The sequence below is a fragment of the Protopterus annectens genome, chromosome 8.part0 (assembly GCF_019279795.1).
Source record: "Protopterus annectens isolate FY-2018-M chromosome 8.part0, PAN1.0, whole genome shotgun sequence".
NCBI classification, from domain to species: Eukaryota; Metazoa; Chordata; order Ceratodontiformes; family Protopteridae; genus Protopterus; species Protopterus annectens.
The window spans coordinates 1,320,539,988-1,320,565,654 of NC_056741.1; the positions used below are offsets into that span (position 1 = coordinate 1,320,539,988).

Genomic DNA, 25,667 nt, shown 5'->3' on the forward strand with positions numbered 1-25,667 from the left:
ATTGAGCTTGTAGATGTATTTGGTAAGTCAAGGCTGCGTTCCACAAAGCCATGGATAGTCTGCAAACGGGGTAGGAGTGTGTACCCCCCTGCTTGTTTATGTACCACATAACTGTGATGTTGTCCTTCTTTATCAGTAGTTGTCCTGGATGAAGAAAGTCCTTGAAGGCTGTCAGAGCATTCTGTACAGCTAGCATTTCTTTCTGGTTGATATGTAGGTGCATTTGAATTGGGCTCCATTCACCCTGAATGCATCTCCCTACCAGATGGGCTCCCCAAGCATACTCTGATGCATCTGTAGTTAGGGTTTGGGTGGCAGGAAGTGGAATGAATGACAGTCCCTTGTTTTGTTGACAGGCCTCTGCCCACCACAGGAACTCCTGTTGCAGGCAAGGAATGATAGGAATCATTGTTTCCAGGCTGTGACAATGTTGACTCCACTTTTTAGGTACCATTGAAGTTTCCTCATATGCAGTCTTGCACATGGAATTAGTAGAATGCAGGAAGCCATGAACCCCAAGGCCTGCAGAATTTGTCTTGCAGATAGCTGGGTTTTTGTGGCCACTTGTTTGAAGTATGTCATCAATTGAATTTATTTGTCTGGCGTGAGGTAAACCATCTGAGCAGTTGTATTCAAGCTTGCACCCAGGAATGTAATTATTTGAGATGGTACCAATTGTGATTTCTTTTCGTTGATGATGTACCCTAGGCATGTTAGAAGCCTTTTTACAAATGCCAGATGTTGTAGAAGAGTGTCCTTGTTTTCTGCCTGAATTAAGACAATCATCCAGATAAGGATAAATTTGAATGTTTCTTTGTCTGCAGAATGCAATTACTGGTGCCAGGCACTTTGTGAAGACCCTGGATGCAGTAGATAAGCCAAAGGGCAGTGCAGAGAACTGGTAATGCAAATAGCCTGCTTTGAAGCGGAGGTATCTTCTGCAAAATTCCTCGACTGGGATATGCAGGTAAGCCTCTTTTAAGTCTAGAGTTACCAACCAGGCATCATTGCCCAGCATAGGTAATAACTGTTGTAGAGTCAGCATCTTGAATTTTGGAATGTCCAGGAAAGTATTTAGAATGGATAAGCCCAGAATTGGACGCCATGATTTGTCTTTTCTGGGTACCAGGAAAAGTCTTGAATAGAAACCTTGTCCTTTTTCCTTTTTTGGTACTGGTTGAATAGCCCCCATATCCATGAGGGACATAACTTGTTTTTGGGCCTCTGCCCACTGATTTTGGGGCAGATCTGGCCATCTGTTTGGAATTGGCAACGTGTGGAAATGAAATCTGTATCCCTGAGATACTATATTTAAGACCCACTTATCCTGGGTAATGAGATGCCAATTTTGTGCATGAAGTGCTAGTTTTCCCCCCAAAGGGGCTGCCAAAAGATAAGTACTTGGAAATGGCAGAGGAAAGTCATTGAGACTGTTTGCCATAGGGAGGGGCCTTGCTACTTCCAGATTTGGAGGTGGAGGTACCCCATTGTTTTGTTCTGTAAGCTCCTTGTGACTGAAACCTGGAGCCTTTGGAATGTCTGGGTTTGGCCTGAGTGTCTCTGTTGGGTGCTGGAAAGGACCGATTTTTAGTAGGCCAGTGCCTACTGAACCTGGGTGGCTGCACTTATAAGAAATCTTTTACAGTTTGCATAGATTTAGCTTTATCTTCCATCTTTTTCAAAACTTCTTCTGTCTTATTACCAGATAGACTGTCCTGTTGTAGATGTGCATCCAACAATTTTGCTTTAACATGATCAGGCAGATTTTGCTCCTTGAGCCAAGCATGCCTTCTTATCACAGATCCAGTTACAGCGGCCCTGCAAGAGGCCTCCAAGGAATCAAAACCACATTGCAAAGTATGCTTTCCAACTTGTTCAGCTGATTGTAATAAATCCTGTAACTCTTTATTTTCCACACAGTCAGAAATTAACATCATTTTCTGTTTCAATAAGCCCATGACATGCTGCTGATATTTAAGCATATGAAATTGACAGTTAAGCCCTGATTGCCAGGGTTGCAGATGTGTAAACCTTCTTACCCCATCTATCCAGCACCCTGGAGTCTCTATCAGAAGGCAGAAGGGGTAGGATTTTTAGCAGTAGAAGCCTTAACACCCTTGGGACCCAGAGAAATCATTTCAGGATCAGCAGTAGGATTTTTAAAAAGAAACTTGTGAGAGTCAGGAACCCTGTAATATCTGTCTGGCTTACTAGGAGCCGGAGGCAGGGAATCAGGAGCCATGTTGGATTCTGAGAAAACATCATCAACAATGTCTAAAACAGGAGGTATAGCCAAAGGCCAAAGGCCTATGCTGAGGAAGGAGAAGGAAATCCCTAAGCCTCTTTTTGGATTCTGAAAAATCCTGACTCTCCCCAATGAAAATGTTCTCTTAAGTTATGCAAAATTTCTCCAAAAGAAAAATCCTCAGGAGGGGAAGCAGAAGGGATGGATTCCTCTGCATCAGAATCCTCATAAGGTGGAATAGAAAATTCCTGATCAGAAGAGAATCAGAAGAAATGGAAACCTGATCTGAAGATTCATTATCAGTGCCTTGCCTAGGCCTCTTTGCAGAAGGGGGTTGGGAATCCCTGATCAAGGTAATTAAATCCTCAGCCATTTTGATCATTTGCTTTTTAGGCATAGGGGCCTGAACACGTGGCCCATGCATCATTTTTTTAGACATAGAAGTTGGTTTTGGCCCTGTTTTTGATGATGGTGTCAGTTTAATATACAAATCTTTAGGCCTGAAAACACCCTCAGAAGCCGTTGCCTGCTCAGCGGCTCCGGACCCATCTAAGGGAGAGACATCTGCGGGTTCAATACTTGAAGTGTCCCGCGGCATACCGGACTCCAAATGGGTCTCGGTAGACGCCTGCGAATCAAAAGTAGCGGGCACCAGGGGCTGCAAAAGCACCTCACTGAGTACCAGCGAACCAGTGACTGGCTTAGGGGAAGCTTCCTTGTCGGTTTTGGACCTCCACGGTCTGTCTCTGTCTTTTTCTTTGCGTTTTTTTTGTGTATTCCGGTAGTCGGATTGCTAACTGATGACATATCTGGATAGTTAAATCTTGAACCAAAATAATGAGATGCAAAAATATATCGACACTTAATAGTGCTTTGATTAAATTTAGCACAGAACCGACAGCAAGGCACGTTGTGGTCAGGGCCTAGGCAAGGAATACAATACAAATGAAAGTCCTTATGAGGTATTTGCTTCCCACAAGTAATACAATTATTAACTTTTACTGGGATTGGTAAGGAGCAAGAAAAAGTTTGCCCAGCAGGGTACTTAGCTTTAGGTTGAAGACTTCAGTTCTGAAACTCAAAAACGAAAATTTCAGGAGTTGGCCGACCGGCACTTGCGAACTGTTTCTGCTTCGTGCACTGTGCGGCAAGAAAGACTGATTAAAATGGCATCGGCTGCATGTTTTATACCCCTGACAACCTGACGTCATGGAAAAAGAGACAGCAACCGATGCAGGACCCAAGACTTTGTTATTCAGGCCGACTGAGGGCAACCTGCCAGCAGATTACCCAAATGTAATGACTGCAACAGTGAAACACAAAGAACATCCCTCTTTTTACACCAAATATGCTATGTTTTGTTTAGTGACTATGTTATCCTACCTACACACACGCTGACTTTGCCTGCATTTCAGCAGCATTCATTGTTCTTTAACTTATTGCTGTTAAATGCAAATGATTCTTCTCTGCTTTAGAGTAGTATTGCTGTGGATATGCGGGATTATTGTGATGCTGTTGAATGTCTTTTTTATCTTCGTGCCTACACAACTGAAAATGTCTGTTTTTTATTTCTCATTTGCTATTTTATAGGTTCATAGGTTCATACTAGGCTATCTGCCCGAGGGCATTTACAAGCCTAGCCCATAGTTTCACCCTTTAGTTTGGAGAAACTATGCCCATTATTTTGCTGTGCCTCTGTCGAGCAGTGACACTGAGGTAACCCCTGGGGTGTATCTGCGATCTCCCATCCATTGGTCAAGATTCCTCTTGAACAAGGCCAGCGAGGTGCTCTGCCTCACATAAACCGGGATTTTGTTCCACAGCATAGGGAGTCTTTGGGTGATGAATCTATCCCTCCAGCATGTCCTGTTAATAACTGTGTCGAGGTTTAAGTCTCCCGCCCTTGTGGCTCTGAGGGATCTAGATTTTTTGAGATGAAGCATGTTCATCAAATCTGGGTTTGACATGGCCTTGTATGTCAGGCACAGGTCACCTCTGAGCAAGCGGTAAGCAACTGAATATAACTGGAGTTCTTTCAGTCGGGCAGCATAAGACAGATTTTTGAGACCCTTTATCCTTTTGGTGAGGAACTTTTGTGGCCTCTCCAGCTGCTGCAAGTGTCGGGTCAGATACATTCTGAATGGGGCATTGTACTCAATCATTGGTCTGATGAGTGATGAGTATAGGGAGACTATGACCTCCCTTGATCTAGATGTGAATCCCTTCATGATAAGGTGGGCAATGTAGAAGGTCTTCCTAACTACTTTAGCAATATGAGTGTCGAATGAAAGGCTACTGTCAACCTGGGTCCCCAGGTCCCTGATAACTTCTTCTGTGATCAGGGATTGCCACCTATATGGTAGCTAGGGGTAACCTTGTTTATGACTATGCATTTCTTGGCATTTAACTTTAGGCCATGGCTCTGGCACCAGTTATCCGTTTCTGTGAGACTCTTCTGAAGGATATCTGTGTCAGATGTGCTTTTTCGACGGCGCCCAGTTTGCAGTCATCTGCAAACTTTGTCAGCCATAACCCTCCTGTGTTTGCTTGTACTTCAGAAAAGTAGATGCCAAACAAGAGTGGGCCCAGGACTGAGCCCTGTGGGACACCACTTATGACAGGTTTTGAGTCTGACATGGCGCCAGCAACTCTGACCCTGTGGGTTCAGTCACTCAGCCAGTTTGCAACCCATCTTGTAATGTATGGGTTTACATTTAAGTTGATGAGTTTTTCAATGATACCCGAGTGGGTATTGTATCGAAAGCCTTCGCCAGGTCTAGGTAGGCTGTATGGACTGCCTTTCCAATGGCCTTGGTGACTGTTTCAAAAAGTCAACCAAGTTTAAAAGGCATGATCTGCCTTTGACAAAGCCAAACTGGGTTGGATCCAAAGTCTGCAAATTCCCTATGTCTTTATTTATGAGATCCATTATGATCCTCTCCATGGCTTTGCAGATAAGGCTTGTCAGGCTAATGGGACGGTAATTTCCAGGGTTTTGTGGAGTGGGACCACAGTCAGCGCCACTCCTGGGTAATGTGATCCGGAGGTGAGACTAAGATTAAACAGCTGTCCTAACTGTGGGTTTAATTTGAGTTCGTGGAGCACACAGCCTGGGACACCATCAGGTCCCATGGATGCTGTGTTCTTTGCCTTGGAGAGAGCAGTTCTCACCTGGGCGTTAGAGATGTTTGGGGCTACAATCATTTGGTATAGATATCTCTCCTTTAGGAAGTTTGCACTGAACCTGTCAGCCAGTATGTTGGCAATGTCTGTAGGATCAGTAATCTTCACATAATTTTGAACTAATTCTGAGCATATCTGGGAGTTTCCTCCTAGGTTTCTGACATAGCTAAAGAATGCCTTATGGTTGTCTTTAGAGTCCTTAGCTATTTTTTTCTCAAAATTAGCTTTGGATGATTTTATGAGAGCTCTTAGCTTTTACTTATAGTGATCAGCGGTGTCTTACCTTTTAAGGATTTTGCTCTATCTTGTAGTAGCTTTCTCCTTTTGTTGTAGAGTTTGTTTATGGCTGGGGTCCACCAGACTGGACGCCTTTGGTACAAAGAGTCTTTGTTTTGCTTGGGATTGCCTGATCCATGCAGCCTGCAGGTGCTGGTAGAAGGCATTTGTAAGTGATTCAGAGGTTTGAGTAATGTTACGCCCGGCTCGGGGCCTTAAAGGAGACCACACTAGTCTTTAGAAGTGTGAAGTCGGCCGAGAAGTTCTTTACTGTGGTCTTTTTGGTTGGGGGGCGGGATGAGGACCTCCAGCGAGATTAGTTTGTGATCTGATCTCACCAGTGAGGGGTATACTTCCGGTGTTGAACATTGTGCTCCCATGTTCATGATGATGAGATCAAGTATGTTTTCTCCTCTTGTGGGGATGGTGACTAGTTGTTCCATGGCATTTGAGTTTATGAATTCCAGGAACTTTTGGGCTAGATGTGTTTGGGCTTGAGTAGTGTTCCCAGTCTATATTAGGGTAGTTGAAGTCACCTAGTATGATGGTGTTCGGAGATACATTTATCCCGTCCAGTGTTTTCAGGAAGGCCATGTGAGGTTCCTGAGTTTGCGAGGGTGGCCTGTAACATGCTACAAATTGCAGAGCAGTCTTGCCTATGGTTAATTGCACCTGGATGGTTTCCATTGCCACCAATCTTGAGGTGTGGGTGTCCTTGATGAATATGGATACCCCTCCTTTCTTGGTATTGTCCGGATTTTGGGGCGGAACGCATGATATGAGGTAAAACCTGATAGTGCTGGGGTGCTCTCAGGAGCCTTGAACCAGGTTTCTGTCACAGCACAGACATCGATGTTCTCCATACTGAGAAGGGCCGTGCATCTTGAGGTTGAGACTTCTGGCATTGAGCAGCATTACCCTTAGTTTTTTCTTTGTTGTGTTCTAGGGTGGTAGGTTTAGAATTTGAGCCTTGCCTAAAAGGCACTATGGGGGTGGCAAGAGCCTTTGCCAAAATCCGGAATCCCAGGGTGACAGGTGCCCTTGCAAAGCAGTGTGGCTTGTCCAGCATGTCATCCCAGGCAGACAGACATTGGATCCCCTTTGAATGACACCAGAGTTTAAGCCAATTGTTAAAGCTGATCATCTTATCTCTGTATTGTGGCATCATTCTTGGTGAAGGTAGGATACTGCTCAAGGTCAGGGTCATACCTGCTTGGGCTACATAATCAGAGAGCTCCTCTATGTCTCTTTTCATGTAGTCCAAGGAGGTACGTCTCAGGTCGTTTACACCAGCGTGGACAATGATTGAGTCGTACCTGCTGTTGTGAGACCTGAGTGCATGCGTTATGTGGCGGATTCTAGCACCCGACAGGCAGCTTACTGTGACCTTCTCCTTACTCAGTCTGGTGAGCGGGACATCAGTGTGTCTGACTATGGAGTCACCAATGACTAGTGTGTCTGGCATTGTGTTTGGCCTTAAGGGCTGTGACTGCTTGACACTCTGACTGTGTGGTCTATGTGTTGCAGGTGTTGTGTTCTGAGGTGGTAGTTGTTTGGTTGTCTGCTTTGGTGGCCTCTGCTGTTTTGGTAGATTTTGATCAGAGCCTCAGTATGTCTTTGTGTGTTTATGTGTATGATTTGAGGTTGTGATGGTATTATGTGAGACTGGGTCTATAGTGTGTGTGGTTACCTTCTCCTCCTGTCTGGTCTTGCCAGTCCTATGTCGAGAGAGCTCAGCCTCCAGTTTGGCCGTATAGTTGCATCTCTCGCATGTATTTGTGTTTTGTGGGAGGAGGAGAGGGTTGTCTGTGTACATGAGGCAATTGTAACATTGCCTCAATATTCAGGTTCACCAGCTGAGCAGGAGAGGACATTAGCAACTGATCCCTCGACATGCTAGAAGGAATAGACAGAAAAACTTAAAAAGGTTCTGGGGATGTGGGTGACCGAGAAATGGGGTTTGCTTTTGGGGTACTTTCTATAACAAGAGTGCTGTATCGAGGTGATAAGTACTGTAGGAGCAAGTGCTTGGCTATACAGATAGAGAATAGTCTACTTGGGAGTCAAGTAGAGATAATTTATAGTTATAGGATACACTAAATAGAACAGTAGTATACTTTGAGGAAGGTGGTTTTAAGGGAAAATTTGAAGAGTGGACTTTAGGTAGCCCTAATAGTTTAAACCTGATTAACTAGTAACTCCTTAATCTCCGCTAATGCTGCGGCAAAAGCGCTTTGCAATCAGCTTAAGCTCGGCTAGCTGCAAATGCTTAAAGCGCTTTTATAGCAGGGGGCTGGAAAAGACAGGAAATGACCCAAAATGGCCAATAAACTACAAGTTACTGCCTTAAACCACTCCTCTACGGACAAACAGGCAGCTCAGTACTCCCCACTCTCACTGGTGAGTAAAGAAACTTCCCCTTGACCAAACAAGTAAAACAGAGACTACTTTGCCTAAGTAGGTGCTTACATGCTCATCCTCTAGTTCTCTTCATTAGTGTGTTGTAACATTCTGTTTAACATTCTGTTTACTTTACCTTACTGTTTCTCTTTCCAGTTATTTACCCAGCTATCCAACCTGCTTGTACTGTCCTACAGTTGGGAATTTGCCCTGTCTGTTGCTGACCTACAGCCTTATTCCACCGCAACAACAGCTGTCCACTCCCTAAACTAAAGATCTGTACCTATATACTCATTGTGCATCAGTCCTTCAAAGAAAAGAAAGTATGTGTTTTTAAATCTACAAGCAGTACAACTACAATTTTTTGATACTTCAGGTTTTTGCACACTCCCTAACTAGGGCGACCAGCAGCCAAAGCCTTTCTCTTCATCTTCCTCCATACCTTCTACTCTTGTGCCTTCTGTATATAACTGCAATCATTCCCTCCTCATATTTCTAGACCTGCTACCTCCCTTAATAAACTATTGTTTGCTATACTGCATTTGTCCACTAGGTGGCACTCTTCTCCTAAATCTACCCCACTGACTAAATATTCCACTCTTAGGCTCCCAGTTTTCATAACTTGTTGAACTACAGTCCCACTATTTCCTGCTACCTGTACTCTACATCACTTATCTACCCTGCTTACTATCACTACTTTCAAGGCTCTTACCTCCTACCTATTCCCATCCACACTTACCTTACCTTTCATCTCCTCTGATTGTTTTCCTGGTTCACTCCCTCAGTGGCTCTACCTGCTCTGTTCGCCCTGCGGGCTCACTCCACTCCCCTACCCTACCCCCAATTCCCACCCACCCCAGTACACTTACCTTTACTGTACCCTGAAACTCCTCCCCCTTCCCCTAAGCCAATCCAATTTTCTACCCCCCCCCAGCATTCAGTCAACTGGTAATCCCATCCTTTCCCTATTCCTTACCAGCCTGTACTCTCAGTTATACCCCTCCTCCTTCTCACCAAACACTCACCTATTACCCTGTTACCTGCTCTAATCTTAACTCACTCTAATTAACCATGACTCTTCCACTTCTACAAACTTCTCTTATCTCCTCTATATGCATTTTTCTCCTAATAACTGTCTACAATGCTACCTCCTATTCCTCTTACAAACTACCACCTCCTCCCCCACCCCTTCATGTTCTCCCTTCCCCTCTCCAAGACTTTCCACTTTTACCACATATCCTCCTCCCTACTTCAACCTAATCCAATTCACTATTTTAAATTAAAGCTCCTAACCATTTCTTTAAAACCTCCTACAACCAAACTGAAATTGCTTCTCCCACTAACTACATGTCACAGACCAATGGTTCTGCTCCTTACTTCCTCCAATTGGCTTACTCTAGCAGGAGACATTCACCCCAACCCAGAACCTATGACAAGTATTAACCCTTCTCGCCCTACCTCTTCAAATAGGACCAACAATAAATACCTAAAGCTCATTACCATTAATGTCCAGAGTGTAAAAAGTAAAATAACACTCTTCCACACTTGGCTAAACCACACTCAACCTGATATAGTGGCAGTCTCAGAGTCATGGCTAAAACCCCACATCTTTACCTCTGAGATTGTACCCCCCGACTTTCAAGCTCTCAGATACGACCACCAAAACAGGAAAGGAGGAGGAGTAGCCTTAATTTATAACAGCCTACTGAACCTCTGTCTTTATCAGAACCCTATTCCTCAGTTCAACAATGCCAAATTAGTCATTGTGATCCTCAAAATTAATAAATACAAAAGAATCTGCATTGTGGCCATCTATATCCCCCCTGGAGACAATACCAACACCCTAGAAAACATTCTCTCTTGGGCCTCAACTAACATTAAACTGGAAACATACATTCTAGGTGATGTGAACATTGACTGGAATATAATCAATAACAATAATCCCTCTCTATCTATCAATCTATATAATTTCACACAACTAATAAACAGAAACAACCCTCCCAGGGTCCATCCTGGACTGGATCTTAGTCTCCCACCCTAATAAGATCTCGGACTCTGGTATTCTACCAGACACAGTGAGTGATCATCTCCCAGTCTTTATTCACCAAGCTTCCCATTCCTCCCCACACCAACACCAATATACCCATACTCGTAACCTCTCAAACTTTAACCCTTCTATATTTTCAGAAACACATAAACTAACAAATTGGGACATCCTAAAAACTCTTCCACTAGATAAAGCCTTAGACTTCTTCAAAACTACCTTTCTAAGCATCCTAAACTCCCAAGCCCCACCCCAGACAAAACGAATAAAACACAACTCTGCCCCTTGGCTAACAAAGGACACACAAACACTTATGCTACAAAGAGATAAGACATGGAAACTTTACAAAAAAAGTAAACACCCAGCCACTCTCGTTCAATATAAGCAACTCCGCAATCTAACCAAAAGGCATATCACTAATGATAAAAAGTCTTATTATACCAAACTACAGTCCTCTCACTCTAAAAATCCCAAACAATTATGGAACTCCATCAACTCGCTTATGTACCCTGGTACTAAATCCAATCCCTGTCCTGACAACAATAAAACCGACATAGAAATTGCCACAGTTTTTAACTCCTTTACCAACTCTGTAGCTGAACTTACTAAGACCTTCCCCAACTACATCCCCTCCCCTTCCCTTAATACCACTTCCCCCCTCTACTCCACAGCTCCCCACTGCTAATCCTCCCCCTATCTTTCAGCTAAAACCAGTCTCAACTTCCTACATTAAAAAGCTTCTTTCCAAACTTAAGCCATGCTCCAATACCTCGGACAATATTCCCTCACTCTTTCTCAAGTACACTGCAGATGGTATCACCATCCCTATCAGCATTCTCATCAGTAGATCCATCCAGGAATCTTACGTTCCCAAATTATGGAGAGCCACTTACATCTTGCCCCTCCACAAAGGAGGCAAAAACAACAGCATCTCTAACTTCAGACCAATAGCCACTCTTTCCCCAATTTCAAAAGTCCTTGAAAAATACATTCACCTGCAACTCATGCCCCATCTCCTCAATAACCAACTCCTCACCCCTACACAACACGGCTTCCGTCCTGGCCATAGTACTACAATTGCTCTCCTCTCTTTCTTAGATACTGTTAACCATGCCTGTGATGCTGGAGAAATTGTCTTCACTGTCCTTCTTGATCTATCCAAGGCATTCAACACTGTATACCATACCCATCTTCTCAATCACCTTTCTAACCTCAATCTCTCCTTATATACCCTTTCATGGTTCAAAAGTTATCTCTCTGACAGATCCCAAGCTGTGAAATGGCAAACTGGTACTTCAACCTTCCTACCTACCCTTACCGGAGTCCCCCAGGGATCTATACTTGGACCAATGCTCTTTAACATATTCATCAATAATTTTCACACTGCAATTCCAAATGCTCAAAGTACAATATGCTGATGACTCCACTTTAGTCTGCTCTGCCCTTAGCCTTCCTGAGCTCCAGACTAAAACCCAGATGAACTTCACAACTATAGAGAACTGGATGCTTCAAAATCATCTCTCCCTCAATGCCAATAAATCCAAAATCCTTCTTTTCTCCCCCACAAAAGCCCTTCCTCTTGACAAACAATCCTTCAAGATCACCAGCCCTACTCATTCCTCTATAGAAGTTGTTCCTTCTGCCAAACTTCTTGGTGTTACCATTGATGAACACCTGAAATTTGATACACATGTTCAACTGAGTAACAAAAAAAACATCAGAAACTCGGTATGCTATATAGAAATGCTCATTTTTTCTCTATTGCTACTAGGCACACCCTTGCCTCCACCTACTTACTACCTTCCCTATTGTATGGTGCTCCACTTCTAACTAACCTCTCGGCTTCCATTTCCTCAAAATTAGAAAGCTGCTACAACAAAATCGCCAAATTTGCTACTAAATCTACTCACTGCATCCACCATTGCACCTCTCTCCACAGTCTAAAGTGGCTCAAGCTTCCTAATCATCTAGACTACATTCAACTTACTACAGCCCACAAACTAATCTTTAAACCTACTGTATGCCCTGCTCTAACTAATATCTTGTTTTTCTACACACCACTCAGACCCCTAAGATCAGCCCAACAAAATCTACTTTCTGTACACAAACCTAAATGACCCCCTGGCCAATTTCTCCTTTCTTATTCGCTGGCCAGAAAATTGAACTCTCCTACCCCTGCTAAGAATCACTACAAACTCTGAACACTTTAAATCACTACTCTATTCCCACCTCTCCCAAAACTGGAAATGTAATTGTACCCTTCCTACCTAAATCCCTCTTATGTCTCCTAGACATGTTCTACTTCAAACACCTCTACTTTCTGCTGTTTCTACAGCTCCCCCCTACTTCAACTGTATATTGAATTTTTCTCCCCTGTGTGCTTACTATTTAAACACTGCATACAAGTTCCCATCCCTACACTGTACAAATGGCTCTCCATGCAAATGGCTCACTGAATTTGATTGTAAAAATTATATTATTCACATACTTCATATGTATGTGTTCTTTTGCATTATTATATGGATAATTTGTACAAATGTATGATTCGATGCTTGTTTGTTTCAATTTGTGTAATTGTTTTTGTTGTGGAGCTTTTCTCCCCGGTCCTCCACTGAAAATGGGCCTTTTGGGCCCAGTGGACCTCCCCGGTTATCAAACTGGAAATAAATAAATAAATCAATAAAGCCTACCTCACGTGGCCACTTCATTATTCTTTCACTATCTCCATTTTCAGTGTTGCCAGAGGGAGATGAGAACCAGGGATCAGGCCATCATATTGTAGTGTTAGAGGATTTGCTCCTGATATTTGTTTGTTTCTTTTCTGCAGATGTTAAATGGATTGCTGAGATGGAGCAAAGCTGTACTATTGGGATATGTGTATCCTTGCATATGCATCAATTTACAGCTACAGCACAGAACACTGCTTGGCAGGCCAATCCCTGACTTACTGTCCATTTTCCCTATTGTTTAGCAACCACTTAGTGAAATCTTTGAAGACATAGGAAAAACAAAAATAAAACAGATCCTGATTAATAAAAAAAACCTACCATATTCCAATCTATAAATTTAAAAATAGTTATCCTTTAGGCCTTGATGACAAAGTTGTCATGGATGGCAACACTGTGGACTTAATTTTGTCATTCTCATGTTTTGTATCCAATGTACATTCATCTGCATCATTTTAGTCAGATTTACATACTATACTGGAGTCTAATTGTCACTAATCTTCAAAATCATCTTCAATCTTCCCTGAGTACCTACTGACATTTATCGACATTGGTATATATTGCTCAGACAGACAGATAGTTCCCTTCCACATCTTTGCAGTGTGGCTTATTAAATCCATGTAGTTATGCTAAAAGGAAAACTCCACCCTGTTCAAGAGTTTAACTCGAACCTTGACTTAATTTTCTCCATACAGTATGGTTTAGTTACTAGAAATGTGTCCTCCCACCTTTTTATTAACCTTAACCTCTCACATGCTTTTGCAGAGAAATTTGTCTCTGCCTGTATGATATACCACAAACACAAGGAAATGTGTATATTTTCCTCTCAGGTTTGTCCACAATCTTGTATTGGTAATTAGCCTTTCTGATGGCAACAGCTACTATAAAAACAAAACAAAACAGAATTGCAGAGTATCGTGATACTGTTTTCCACTGCAGAGAGGAACAGAAAGAATATTAGTATCAGTGTACATAGCTGATTGAGTTACTGCCTTTCCCTGTTCATCGAAGGCAGTCCTGAGTTGGACAGTTCTGTCCTATATAGGTTCATAGGCAAGTACTATGCTAACTGACCTTGTGGGCCATTTCAAGCCTAACCAATTTCCCTTTTAGTGCACAAATTAACCTATCCCAATTGATTAGAGATTGGCCTTACCCATCCCATATATAATTATATATTATCTCTAATGAGAAAAATTGGGATAATACCATAGATGATTTGAGGGGACACAAGTATAGGATAAAGCATTTAGACATAATCTGTATGCTATGTAGAGGACAGAACTATCCAACTGCCTTAAACCTCACTTCTCCTCCTCCTCCTGAACATTATTCTGTATCACCAATACAAACTTAAAGCACAAAGGATTGTTTCGTGTTTTTATTGTTTGAGTTTGAGAACATGTACATTCTACTTTGGTTAGCTGTCTGCCTGAAAAATACCTACAGGAATACAACAGTGGATTACTTTGAATAAAGAAGTGTTTCCTGTTGTTTTTTTTTTCTGTCTTATATGGAGTGGAGGACAAATGAAAAATAGCAAATATCTTGATATCTTACAAGCAAGAAAATATATTTTCTGACATTTCTATAAATGATATAGAAAACTAACACTACATTTAAATAATCTTAATATCACACATAGTGGTATAAACAACAAACCACTGCACATCATAGAATCATTATTTTGGAAACAAGATGAAAATATTTTGCATTGGTTGATGGCATGGTTTGTCCTGTAAAATCTCAGGAATTAGTAAGACTGTCCCACTTTAGGCATCCTAAATGGTGATAACTTGTATACTGATCCATTTATAATAGGTTTTATTTTCTGTGACTGCAACAGTTTTATAGAAAGTAGTGTTTTAGTCTTGCATACAGCACAGAGAACTACTAACATGTCATGTTCAAGGATTGTGGTTTTGATGAAGTGTTAATATGGTGCAAGGCAACAAACAAAGGGGGTAGCAGTGTAACAAAAGTGAAAAATGTAACATATGAAGGCATTTGTACCTCATTAAAAAATCATAAGAGCACACATTCAAGCACAGATAATTGTAACTTTTGGTACTGTGCTTATAAAATACATTTGAAAAAAAAAAAGCAGCCAACACATTTCTCCAGCATTCATCTTCATCTTCAAACTCATCTTCCTAGAGCAGGCACTGGTAAATAGCAGAGCCAGTTTTATGGTGTCATTGTAAAGCTCCTGGATTGCACTGCTAGGTTTGGCACCTCAGGAAGAGTGTAGGGGGCCTATTAGTGCTGCTTCTAAAACTACAAATTGACAAACCTTACAAGTCTGCAGTTTACTTACTTTTTTGCTGGAGTTGTATTACTGTTGTGAGTAGGTTAAAACAAACTATGAAAGAAAGGTATTTAATGGTCATTCCATAAAAACTTACAAACAAGCCCTACTGCTGGTGAAGGTCTGTAAGATGCCTGTGACTCACACCACTTCCATTGTATGTCAAGGCTATGAGAAGACAGCACCTCTTCCTTATGTTTTTAAGTACTTCTTTATGTTTAGCATGTCTAATATAAAGGTCACTTAGAATGGATTCTGGGAAGGAGACACAAAAGAAGTAAAACAAGATTACTTTAGTATGGCAGGCCCCATGATGGCCATTTTGTGAAAAAATGTATTAAAATTTTATAAGAAACAGGTAGAGTGGTTTTGATATATTGAAGTGGCCCAGAAAACAAAGATACAACAAATAAATGTTTATTGAGTTTCACTGTGGAGTTTGCCTTAAAAAAAAACATTGGTCACCTTCCTGTCCTGAGAAATATTTCCCTTTGCTAATGCCATCAGAGTCCTCAGTGTTCTAGATCTCATTTAGGTTTCTTACTCAATTTAGCATTACAGGACCTAGAGTAAAACAATTCATTTTTGTAATTGTCTGTATTTAATAATGCTAAACTTCTTACAGAAATAGACAACCCAGAACAACCAATGCATCCTACTCTAATGCCTTATTCTCTTATTAGAAGTTACTCATTTTAGACATTCTCAGATTGTTGCACCCAGAACTGCATATTCCAGCTGTGCATCCTATCTGCCCCAATGAGGTGCTGAATTGTTGACGCTCTGCTTCAGAAATCCTGAACACAAATGGCTTGATCAGTGTGCATTCAGACCCCAATCCCAAGATCTCATACTGCACCTCTTCCTATTAGCTCTATCTCAGTGGGTGTTGCTTGAAGGAGAGGTATATAAAAGAGCAAGATGATGCTGGTGGCACCCACCAGCCTTTAACAGACTGCCCTCTATCATGCAAGCTGTTTTCAGACAACCTAAACTTCTATCAGCCACAACAGACAACAGCTATGGCATCAAGTCCATCACTTACTTATTATCAACACACATGCACTTATCTCCTGACATCATTCTAACACAAGTCTTCTTTGTTTGAAATAAAGTAATATGTGAGGCTTGGAAACCTGTGGAGTATGAATTATGATGCAAAATACAAATAAATAATTGTTTGTACATATACTTTAAGGAAGCAAACTATGACTTTCAATAAATCGTACACATGCTTAAAGGAACAAACTGCATTTTTCAATCAAATTTTGTGAACTTTATAAAGAAAACTATTACAAAGAAGAATGAACTTTTAAAAATGGCTAAAATAATCCACAGAAAATTATTGTAGGAAAATTTGGACATTGGTCTTGTACATAAAGCCTTATATGAGGAGTACATTTAACAATACAAAGTGACATCAGGGGCACTGATTTACAGTTCTTAAAAAAAAAAAAAAAAAGAAGTTGTAATTTTTAAGTGTACTTTGTAGTTATTAGTTTAATTCCATATAATTCAATGTGTATCTATATATGTATTTTCCTCCTTAACTTGGTTATTCATCTATCAGTATGATCGCAGAAGCATGTAAAGCATACAGAGACAGCTCAACGAACAAATCAAAGTGATGTGGGACTTCCATAGACCAATGGTTTAAAAAGTATACGTCTTTATTTCCATGAACAAATAATTGGTGAGGTTTTGGAAACCTGGGAAGCCAAACTGATGAGGTGACTAAACTTAGTTCAATCATTAAATTTACTAACAATTTATTAAGACAGAAGTCTAGGTATAAGTGCTGAGATATTCTTAAATAAAACACTAGGAGAAAAGAGTAGGATTCATTTGAGAGTTGCTGCTAAGCTGAACATATAAGCATGTACTCTTAAAAAGTTGACATCACTTAACCAAAGTAATGACAGTCTTCACAGACAGTACACACTAGCGTGTGTGTGTGTGTGTGTGTGTGTGTGTGTGTGTGTGTGTGACTGTGGGAGGTTGCACATGTATGTGTGTGGTTGCATGTGTTTGTGTGTGCAGGGGGGGTTGCATGTGCGTGTGTGTGTGGGGGGTTGCACAAGTGTGTGTGGGAGGTTGCATAAGTCTGTGTGTGTGTGTGTGTGTGTGTGTGTGTGTGTGTGTGTGTGTGTATGCATGACTGTGGGAGGTTGCACATGTATATGTGTGGTTGCATGTGTTTGTGTGTGCAGGGGGGGTTGCATGTGCGTGTGTGAGTGGGGGGGTTGCACAAGTGTGTGTGGGAGGTTGCATAAGTCTGTGTGTGTGTGTGTGTGTGTGTGTGTGTGTATGCGTGTGTGTGTGAGTTGCACTGTATCTAACAGCAACAAGTTGCTGAACACCTGAATGTGTCCATAACATCATCAGTTTTCATCACAGTCAAACATCAGCATTGCACACAATAAGTGAAGATCTTCGGTTGTGTGAGGAAGGTTTGTGTGAAATTAACTGATCATTAGCCCAGTAGTACAGTGAGCAGTGCTCCTCAAAGCAAGTGGTTGTCCAGTTTATTTATTTGTTTATTTTTCATTTCTATTTTTTTCTTCCTTTTTTGACTGGGTTAGTCCCACTAGGCTAGTGGCCTCTTTTCAGCGGAGACCTAAGGTGGCATTTATACTACTTAGGGAAGTTTGGCCAAGGTATCGGGGAACTTGCCCTACACTTTTCAATATGTGCTGTGGGATATTTTACATCCATCTGACCACCACCATGTCAGGTAGATGAGGCCTCGGTTTAACATCTCATCTGAAGAACGGCACACTCAGGAATGAAGCAACCTCCCATGCTGAGCTGCAGTGTCAGCAGTCTAGATACCTGGTGTGGTAATAGAACCCACAACCTGTTGCATCAAAGGCAAATTTCCTACCTGTTGTGCCACTGACACTTGACATTTCCTGGCTGTGGTACATCCGTGTAGAGTCTGCATGTCCTCCTTGTGTATATGTGGGTTTTATCCCTTCAGTTCCCCCCAGCACTCACAATAACATGCTGTAGATGCATTTACCCAGTCTGTGTAAGTGTGCATGCAGCAACAGAATGTGTATGAGACAGGAAAGAGAGAATGGGAGTGTGTGTGTGTGTGTGTGTGTGTGTGTGTGTGTGTGTGTGTGTGTGTGTGTGTGTGTGTTTGTGTGAAATAATAATCATCAATTTTATCTGTGGGCACAGACATATTGGAGTAGACATGCATAAATCTTTTGGCTATCAGTCAAATATACATCTCATTAGAAGCTGCAAGTATGTTTGATCATGGTACAGTAGAGCCTGAGAATAAGAGAATATATCTTTCCCCAATGCTTTGTGATCCTGGCATATAAAAAGTTATAGGTGTGTGAAAGATGCAGGGGGCTTCCTTTTGCAAAAAAAAAAAAAAATATATATATATATATATATATATATATATATATATATATATATATATATATATATATATATATATATATATATATATACACACGCTACAGAATCCTGAAAGCCCAAAATCCTGAAAACTCAGAATCCTGAAAACTCACAGGATACCAGCACTTACTATATTCTAGCACAATTAGCACAATTACATACAGAAACAAATAAAACACAAACTATATTACTTCATAATATTATTTCAAAATATTTCAGTATTTTGAACTTTCGGGATTTTGGTCTTCAGGATTTTGGGCTTTCAGGATTCTGTAGCACTTATATATATATATATATATATATATATATGTATATATACTTTTTTTTTTTAGTGTGATAAATGTGTTGTGTAATGTGTGATGTGGGTTCAACTTTCTGAGTATATGTGATGTGTGTATGTGTGTATGTGTGAGGTATTTAGTAGTTAAGAGTTTGCAGTTTGTGTGTGTGTGTGTGTGTGTGTGTGTGTGTGTGTGTGTGTGTGTGTGTGTATGTGTGTGTGTTTGGATGTGTGTCAATTGAGTGGTACATTTAGACATGCAGTTTTTAATGGGTTATTTGGTCGATTATGTTTGATTGCCTGTTGTTTGATTACAATGCATACTAGATTATTCAAAATACACCCCCATTCTGACACAACACAATATAATATGGAGACTAACTAAATGTGATTTTATCCTTAAAACTATACCAAAACAAAGAAAATGTTAAAATAAGTGAAAAACAGATGTCGAAATAAAACAGAGACAGTAGAATTTTACTGAGATAGGATGAGAAAGTTCATAGCTGAGGACTCACATTGGGATTTTTTTAATTTCATTAAACTGAGTTTACTATAAAAAGTAATACTAGTATAAACCATATGATAAAACTCTAAAGAATGCTTCAAAATTATGAAATCATCAGTAATAAAAAATTTAGGTGGATAGAGACAGGTAGAAGGAAATAACCACATTTTAAGAAAATTATACAATATTGTTAACTCATGATATAAATCAAACAATTAGTGTTCCTTCAGGAAAAGAAGGCTACAAAGTCTTCTAAAAGCTACTAAAACTCCACAAAATATTTTTAAAATAAATTAATTCCATTTCATATGGTCTACGTCTCCGTACAATCTCTGACTAATAAACTGGATACAGTAGTGTACTTCTGATTTTCCATGCAGTGTACTTAGGGATTGGAATTCACCATGTAAAAGAAAAATAAACACTATCAAATAGCAGGCTAACCTTAAACAGACATTAGTTATAATTCAAAAACAATGAATAACTGACCAAAAATTCAAGAAAAGCTTTAATAAAACTCTAGTGCCTCGGCATACAAGCCTTCAAGGAGTAAAACAGTAAGATAACAAAGGTAATATAAGCACATGATCAATAAAACAATAAAACAATTATTAAATTAGGTACTTTCAATTATATTCAGTATTCAACCCGCGGTAGTAGTGCTGCGGTAGCATTGTTGCCTTACAGCAAGACGTTGTTCCGTTCGATTCTCAGCTAGAGCGTCTTCTGTATGGAGGCATGCGTGAATGGGCGTGCCTTTGTTGAAGGCTGTGCATCAGGGCTGGTAACTCGGCACATAAAAATCCACTACCAAACATTAGTGGACCGGAGTTCTGCTGTGGCGACCCCTTACTGGGATAAGCCGAAAGACACAACAACATTCAAGCCCAAAAGAATTAAAGTGTCATACTTTAAAATATAGATGGATTCCTTATACAACAATTTATTTTTAAGTAGCACTTTTTCCCCATACCTAACTACCACCTGCTCAAAGATAAAGCATTAGGACTATCAAGCTTCTGTTTTCTAATGTCTCTAATATTTTCCTGTAACCTAAGTTTAAAAGCTCTTTTACTTTCATCCACGTAAATAAAGGTTACAAGCACATTTAAGGGCATATATAATACCCTCAGTGTTGCAAATAACCTATCCACAGGCTTAAATTTAACATCATTAACCTTAGGAAAAGAACCAACAATAAACTGACAAATAGAACAACCACCGCAAGGGAAATGACCAACTGAGGAAGGGTGTCTTTGTATAGGGTAGGTAGGGGACTTAAAACTACTATGCACCAACATGTTACCCACACTCCTACCTTGTTTATAGGAAATAAGGGGAAACTTGTACATTACGGATGAAAGTTCACGATTCCTCAACAACAAAAAAAACATAATATCTAATAAGATCAGTCAACTCTTAACTAAACACACTACAGGTTGTGACAAAGTACGTCTTCCTTTTATCTATCCCATCATCAACAATGGACCATCAGTTGTTGGTAGCTAGTTCAACATCACAATTTGGATATATATCCTCATTGTTTTGTTCACCCATAGCTTTCCTCAAAGAAGCTGCAACCCAATTCTTTGCATACCCCCTGCATAGAAACATTCTAACAGTCCTCTTAGCTTCCTTAAAGAAATCCAATTCATTATTAATCTATGTAGGTGTAAAAACTCTCCATAGGGCAGAGAAGAAATTAAGTGTGGGGATGGCAGCTATCTCCATGAAGATACTGGCCACCATCTTCAAATATTCTATGAACAATTGTTCTTATTTCTTATTTATAGTAGTTATAATTCATTTCTAATTCTTCTCTTACTAAAATTGTGACTTGCATTATAGTACTGTTGTTTCTCTTGTACAATGGTACTACGCAGTTTTCTTTTGTCAAGCTGGACAAAATATTATGCTACTTATGCTGTTACCACAGTGGCCACCCCTTAAAGATTTCCAGCTTCTTTTGGTCATGTATGATAATGCACATGAACAACTGCAGGTCTTTAATCATTTTTATTTTGGTTCACAGGATTGGCCCAATTGCTGTCATTTCTACACCAAATTGACCCATTCTTTCCTCTTCCAGGCAATAATTCTCCAGCCCATTCAGTCCCTGGTGAAAGCAAGAGTCTGGTATTAGGGAGAAGGCCAGTCAGTAGATCCTGTGGACTGTCCTGTCCCCAACAACTTGGCAGTCAGGGAGCTCTGCTATAGCTGCCTCAGGATACGCATGTGCATTTTCATGCATATGCAACCTTCCAACCACGTGGCACACTGTTTGCACTATCCTCACCCTAGGCTCTTTGGATCATGGAGATACACCTGCACTCTTGCAGGTGTTGCCAGTGCAGTGAGCCAAGCTGCCTTCCTCTCCCAAACATGAGTAAGCTGATGTCGGCAACTCACTCCCACCTTTCATCATCTGGCCCTTCTAGTGTCTTTGTCACTATATAGGTATTCTGGGGTACAGGCAGGGCTTTATCTCTCTGGTTCATGGGACCAGGTACAGTCATTAATCATGGCACACATTCTATATTTCACCTGGGTCTAAAGCACCTATTGTTTGTCCCTCAATAACAATTGGCTTACTCCTAATTCTAAGTTAACACGAATCTACCCCATGCTTTCTAATTCAGTGTTTCTAACCTTAATACCCTGAAAATTATATTAAACTACAGCAATCACCCAAACAAACTATAGCAAACTACAGATAAGCTACAGCTAATGAAATAAAGAGCTTTGACCCACTATATACTTATCTTATGGTTTTAGGAAGCCTTAAGAAACCTTGTAGTCTGTCTAGCTACTAAAGCCCTTCAATGGTTCCAATCCTATCTAAGTGGCAGAGAACAGGCTGTACTTTGGCAAAACAAGCTATCTAACCTCCTATCCAACTCCCGTGGTGCACCCCAGGCTTCTATACTAGGGCACCTTCTGTCCTCTATTTTCATCAATGACCTTTATACTGTTTTCCCAAAAGTCAGCTGTATCCAATATGTTGATGACTCCACCCTGATCTGCTCAGCCACATCCCAGACAGAACTATGGTCAGCTACACAGAACACCTTCAACATAATAGAAAATTGGTTTTCTGGTCATCGTCTGATCTTAAATCTCCCCAAAAATGTTACTTTTCTCACCAACTCTTAAGTCCACTGCATTTACCTTTACCATAAAGTCCAGTAACGACACTATAATCTCCCCAGACACCTCCACAAAACTACTAGGTGTTATCATAAATAACAATCTTAAATTAGACCTGCATGTTAATCAAACCATCAAAACCATCAATAAAAAATTAGGATCACTTTACATAATAAAAGCCTTCTTAACCCCACCTGCTAGAATTGCCACCTACTTTTAACTCTCCTGTATGCATTCCCCTTTACTCTCTAATCTAAACAAGTCTGTTCTTAATAAACTTTCCATATGCTACAACCACATTGCCAGATTTGCCACTGGTCTGCCTTATAGGACACACCACTGCATCAATCTAAACCAGCTTGGGTGGCTAGAACTGCCCAGGATGATCCAGTACAACCAACTGATTATTGTTTATAAAATCCTTTACAATCCAGACAATACTCCTGCACTTAAAAACATTATCACCCGATATAACAATGCCAGGCCTCTTCGATCTTCTAACAGACTTCTAGTTCAATCTATCAAAACCAACAATTCAGCCGGTGACTCTCTCTTTGCCATCTCTGCAGGTAGATCCTGGAACTCACTCCCAGCTGATATTACTTTACTTACCACCCTGAGTCAATTTAAGGTACGACTCAAACAATGCATGACACTAAACTGGCTATGTTAATGTACCAAACCTGACTATCTCTACTCTAGTATGAGTTAAAAACTGTAGTATAGCTTAGTTGTGTTTCTTAAACCGGACCTATCCCCGGTATTATCTCTAAACTTTGGAATTTGTGCAACTTGTTAAGCATGTAACCACAGTATATACTGTATCTGTAATCTTAATTGTTTACCTTGTAATCTAAATTGTTTTCCTTAGAGCTTTTCTCCCTGGGCCTCCGCTGAAAATGGACATGTATCCAGTCAGACTATCCTGGTCAACAAATGTAAAATAAAATAAATAAAAATAAGAATACTGTCTATATAGTTAAACTCTGCAAAATGACAGTTGAACCTCATTAATCCCCCTAAAACAAATGTAGTGTAATAGCAAATTATTTTTAATTAAATTCTCAGAAAACCCAAACACATTTTACAAAAGAGGTGCCAAAATGATTATTACCTGTGCAACAGTCATTTCCATATTACTTTGCCCACTGCAAATCCAGACATCTCCAAACAAAACATCTTTCAAAACTGCAGTCTCTGGCTGTCCACTCGTGGAGTTCTGCTGTGCAGTGACTTGGAAAGGGCCACCAGGACCTTCAGGATCTAGAAGAACTTTCCAGATTCCAGTACCTAAATAGAATGATATTATAGTGGGATTAAGGAAATAAAAATGAAAACAATAACTTTAAACTCATTAATAGAATCATCATGGGGTAGATATGTTACTTTTTCAAAAGCAGTGGTCACATTCTTAAGAGGGATTCACTCCTGTTGCTGTGTTAGCTTTAGAGTTCTCAGCTTTGTAAAGCTACAAGTGACATCAATCCATAACACCACCTATAACCACACAAACGGCAGCCAGTAACTAAGGTAGCCTACCCAACAAAAGTGCTGATAAAATAACCTGGCTACAAGACTGGAGAGATGTCTTTAACTGAGATGTTTGGAATTATTTCTTTAATATGTCTTTATTTATTTCTTTATTTCTTCTAACAACTTTAACACTTTGAAATATCTATCTATCTTCACTTAATTTAACTCTTCTCCCTCTCAGTTTTATGCATCCTCAGCTACAAGATGAAATTTAAAGAAAAGAAAGCCTAATTCTAAATGTATATCAACATGTATATATTGTACCCGGATGTAAATCATTGTTCTTTTTGTATTTTGTATAATGTTGCTTACTAGTAACTTGAATCTGTTAACTGCACTCCTAGGCCCAGTAGACCATCCCGGAAAACAAATGCAAATAAATAAATAAATAATAAACCATGTACCATCATTCTGTTATAATATTCACGGTCCCCACAGTCCTAACAACCATAATCACACTTCACAACTTCTGTTAATTAATAGTATGGACTGGAAGTGAGTGTGTTGGGATGAGAACTATCAGGACCATAAAAATGAGAGATTGAAAAAAGATGCTGGGGCTACTGTGGCTTATGAAAGTAGATCTGTTTATCAACTCATTTTACCACTATGCTTGCTTGTGTCCATATCTCCATGTCACATATTTTACCATGGCTGCTGTCTCCTTTTTTTTAATTTCTCCAAGTCTTTTGTGTTTCTAATACCATGACGGAAATGGACCCCATCCTAAGTCAAAGTATGATTAAAGTTCATGAAATTAGTATTGTTTCAGTCTTTCATGTTAGCCAGAAGTGCTCTTCCCAGCACCCACAATGTGCCCAGTAATGACTCCTTCTGCAAATTGCATGGAGTTACATGTCTCCCTTTTTTAATTTCTCTAAGTCTTTTGAGTTTCTAATACCATGACGGGAATGGACCCCATTCCTAAGTCAAAGTATGCTTAAAGTTCATGAGATTAGTATTGTTTCAATCTTTCATGTTAGCCAGAAATGCTCTCCGCAGCACCTGCAATATGCCCAGTAATGACTCTCTCTGCAATTTGTATGGAGTTACATATATCAGTAACATATCTAAATATGATTGTAGATTCTTTTTTTTTTTTGTAAGACCCATTGCTCCTACTACTACTGGAACTGTCTGGGTATCTTTCTTCCACGTTGCTCTCATTTCTGCCTGTAAATCCTGATATTTTATGGCTTTGTGTCTCTTTGTACGCAAGACACTGTAGTCATTGGGTGTAACGATTTCAATTATCAATGCTACTTTTGTCTTCTTTTCATGGAGCAAAATTACCAGAGCCAGGAACTGAGAAAAACAAAAAATACTCCAAGCCATATAGGTCAGACCGGCAAACTTTTACTGGTTTACTGGTCTGACCTATACAGCTTGAAGTATTTTTTGTTTTTCTTTTCATGGTCCACTATATCTGGTTTTCTTGGATCTATCTTTCGAACTGCTGGTAATGGCTGATCCCATGTGATGTATACGTCATGGTAATGGCTGATCCCATGTGATGTATACTTCATGGTAAAGGCTGATCCCATGTGATGTATACTTCATGGTAATGGCTGATCCCATATGATGTATACTTCATGGTAAT

The 25,667-nt window shown here is 40.2% G+C and overlaps 1 protein-coding gene across 1 annotated transcript in view; it reads right to left on the reverse strand.

Moving 5' to 3' along the window:
• Positions 1-25,667, reverse strand: part of SIAE (sialic acid acetylesterase) — a 310,992-nt gene that overhangs the window by 213,414 nt on the left and 71,911 nt on the right. The window contains exon 3 of the mRNA XM_044080856.1: positions 23,649-23,824. Coding sequence (XP_043936791.1) covers positions 23,649-23,824 — 176 coding nt within the window. The remainder of the gene's footprint in view (positions 1-23,648; positions 23,825-25,667) is intronic.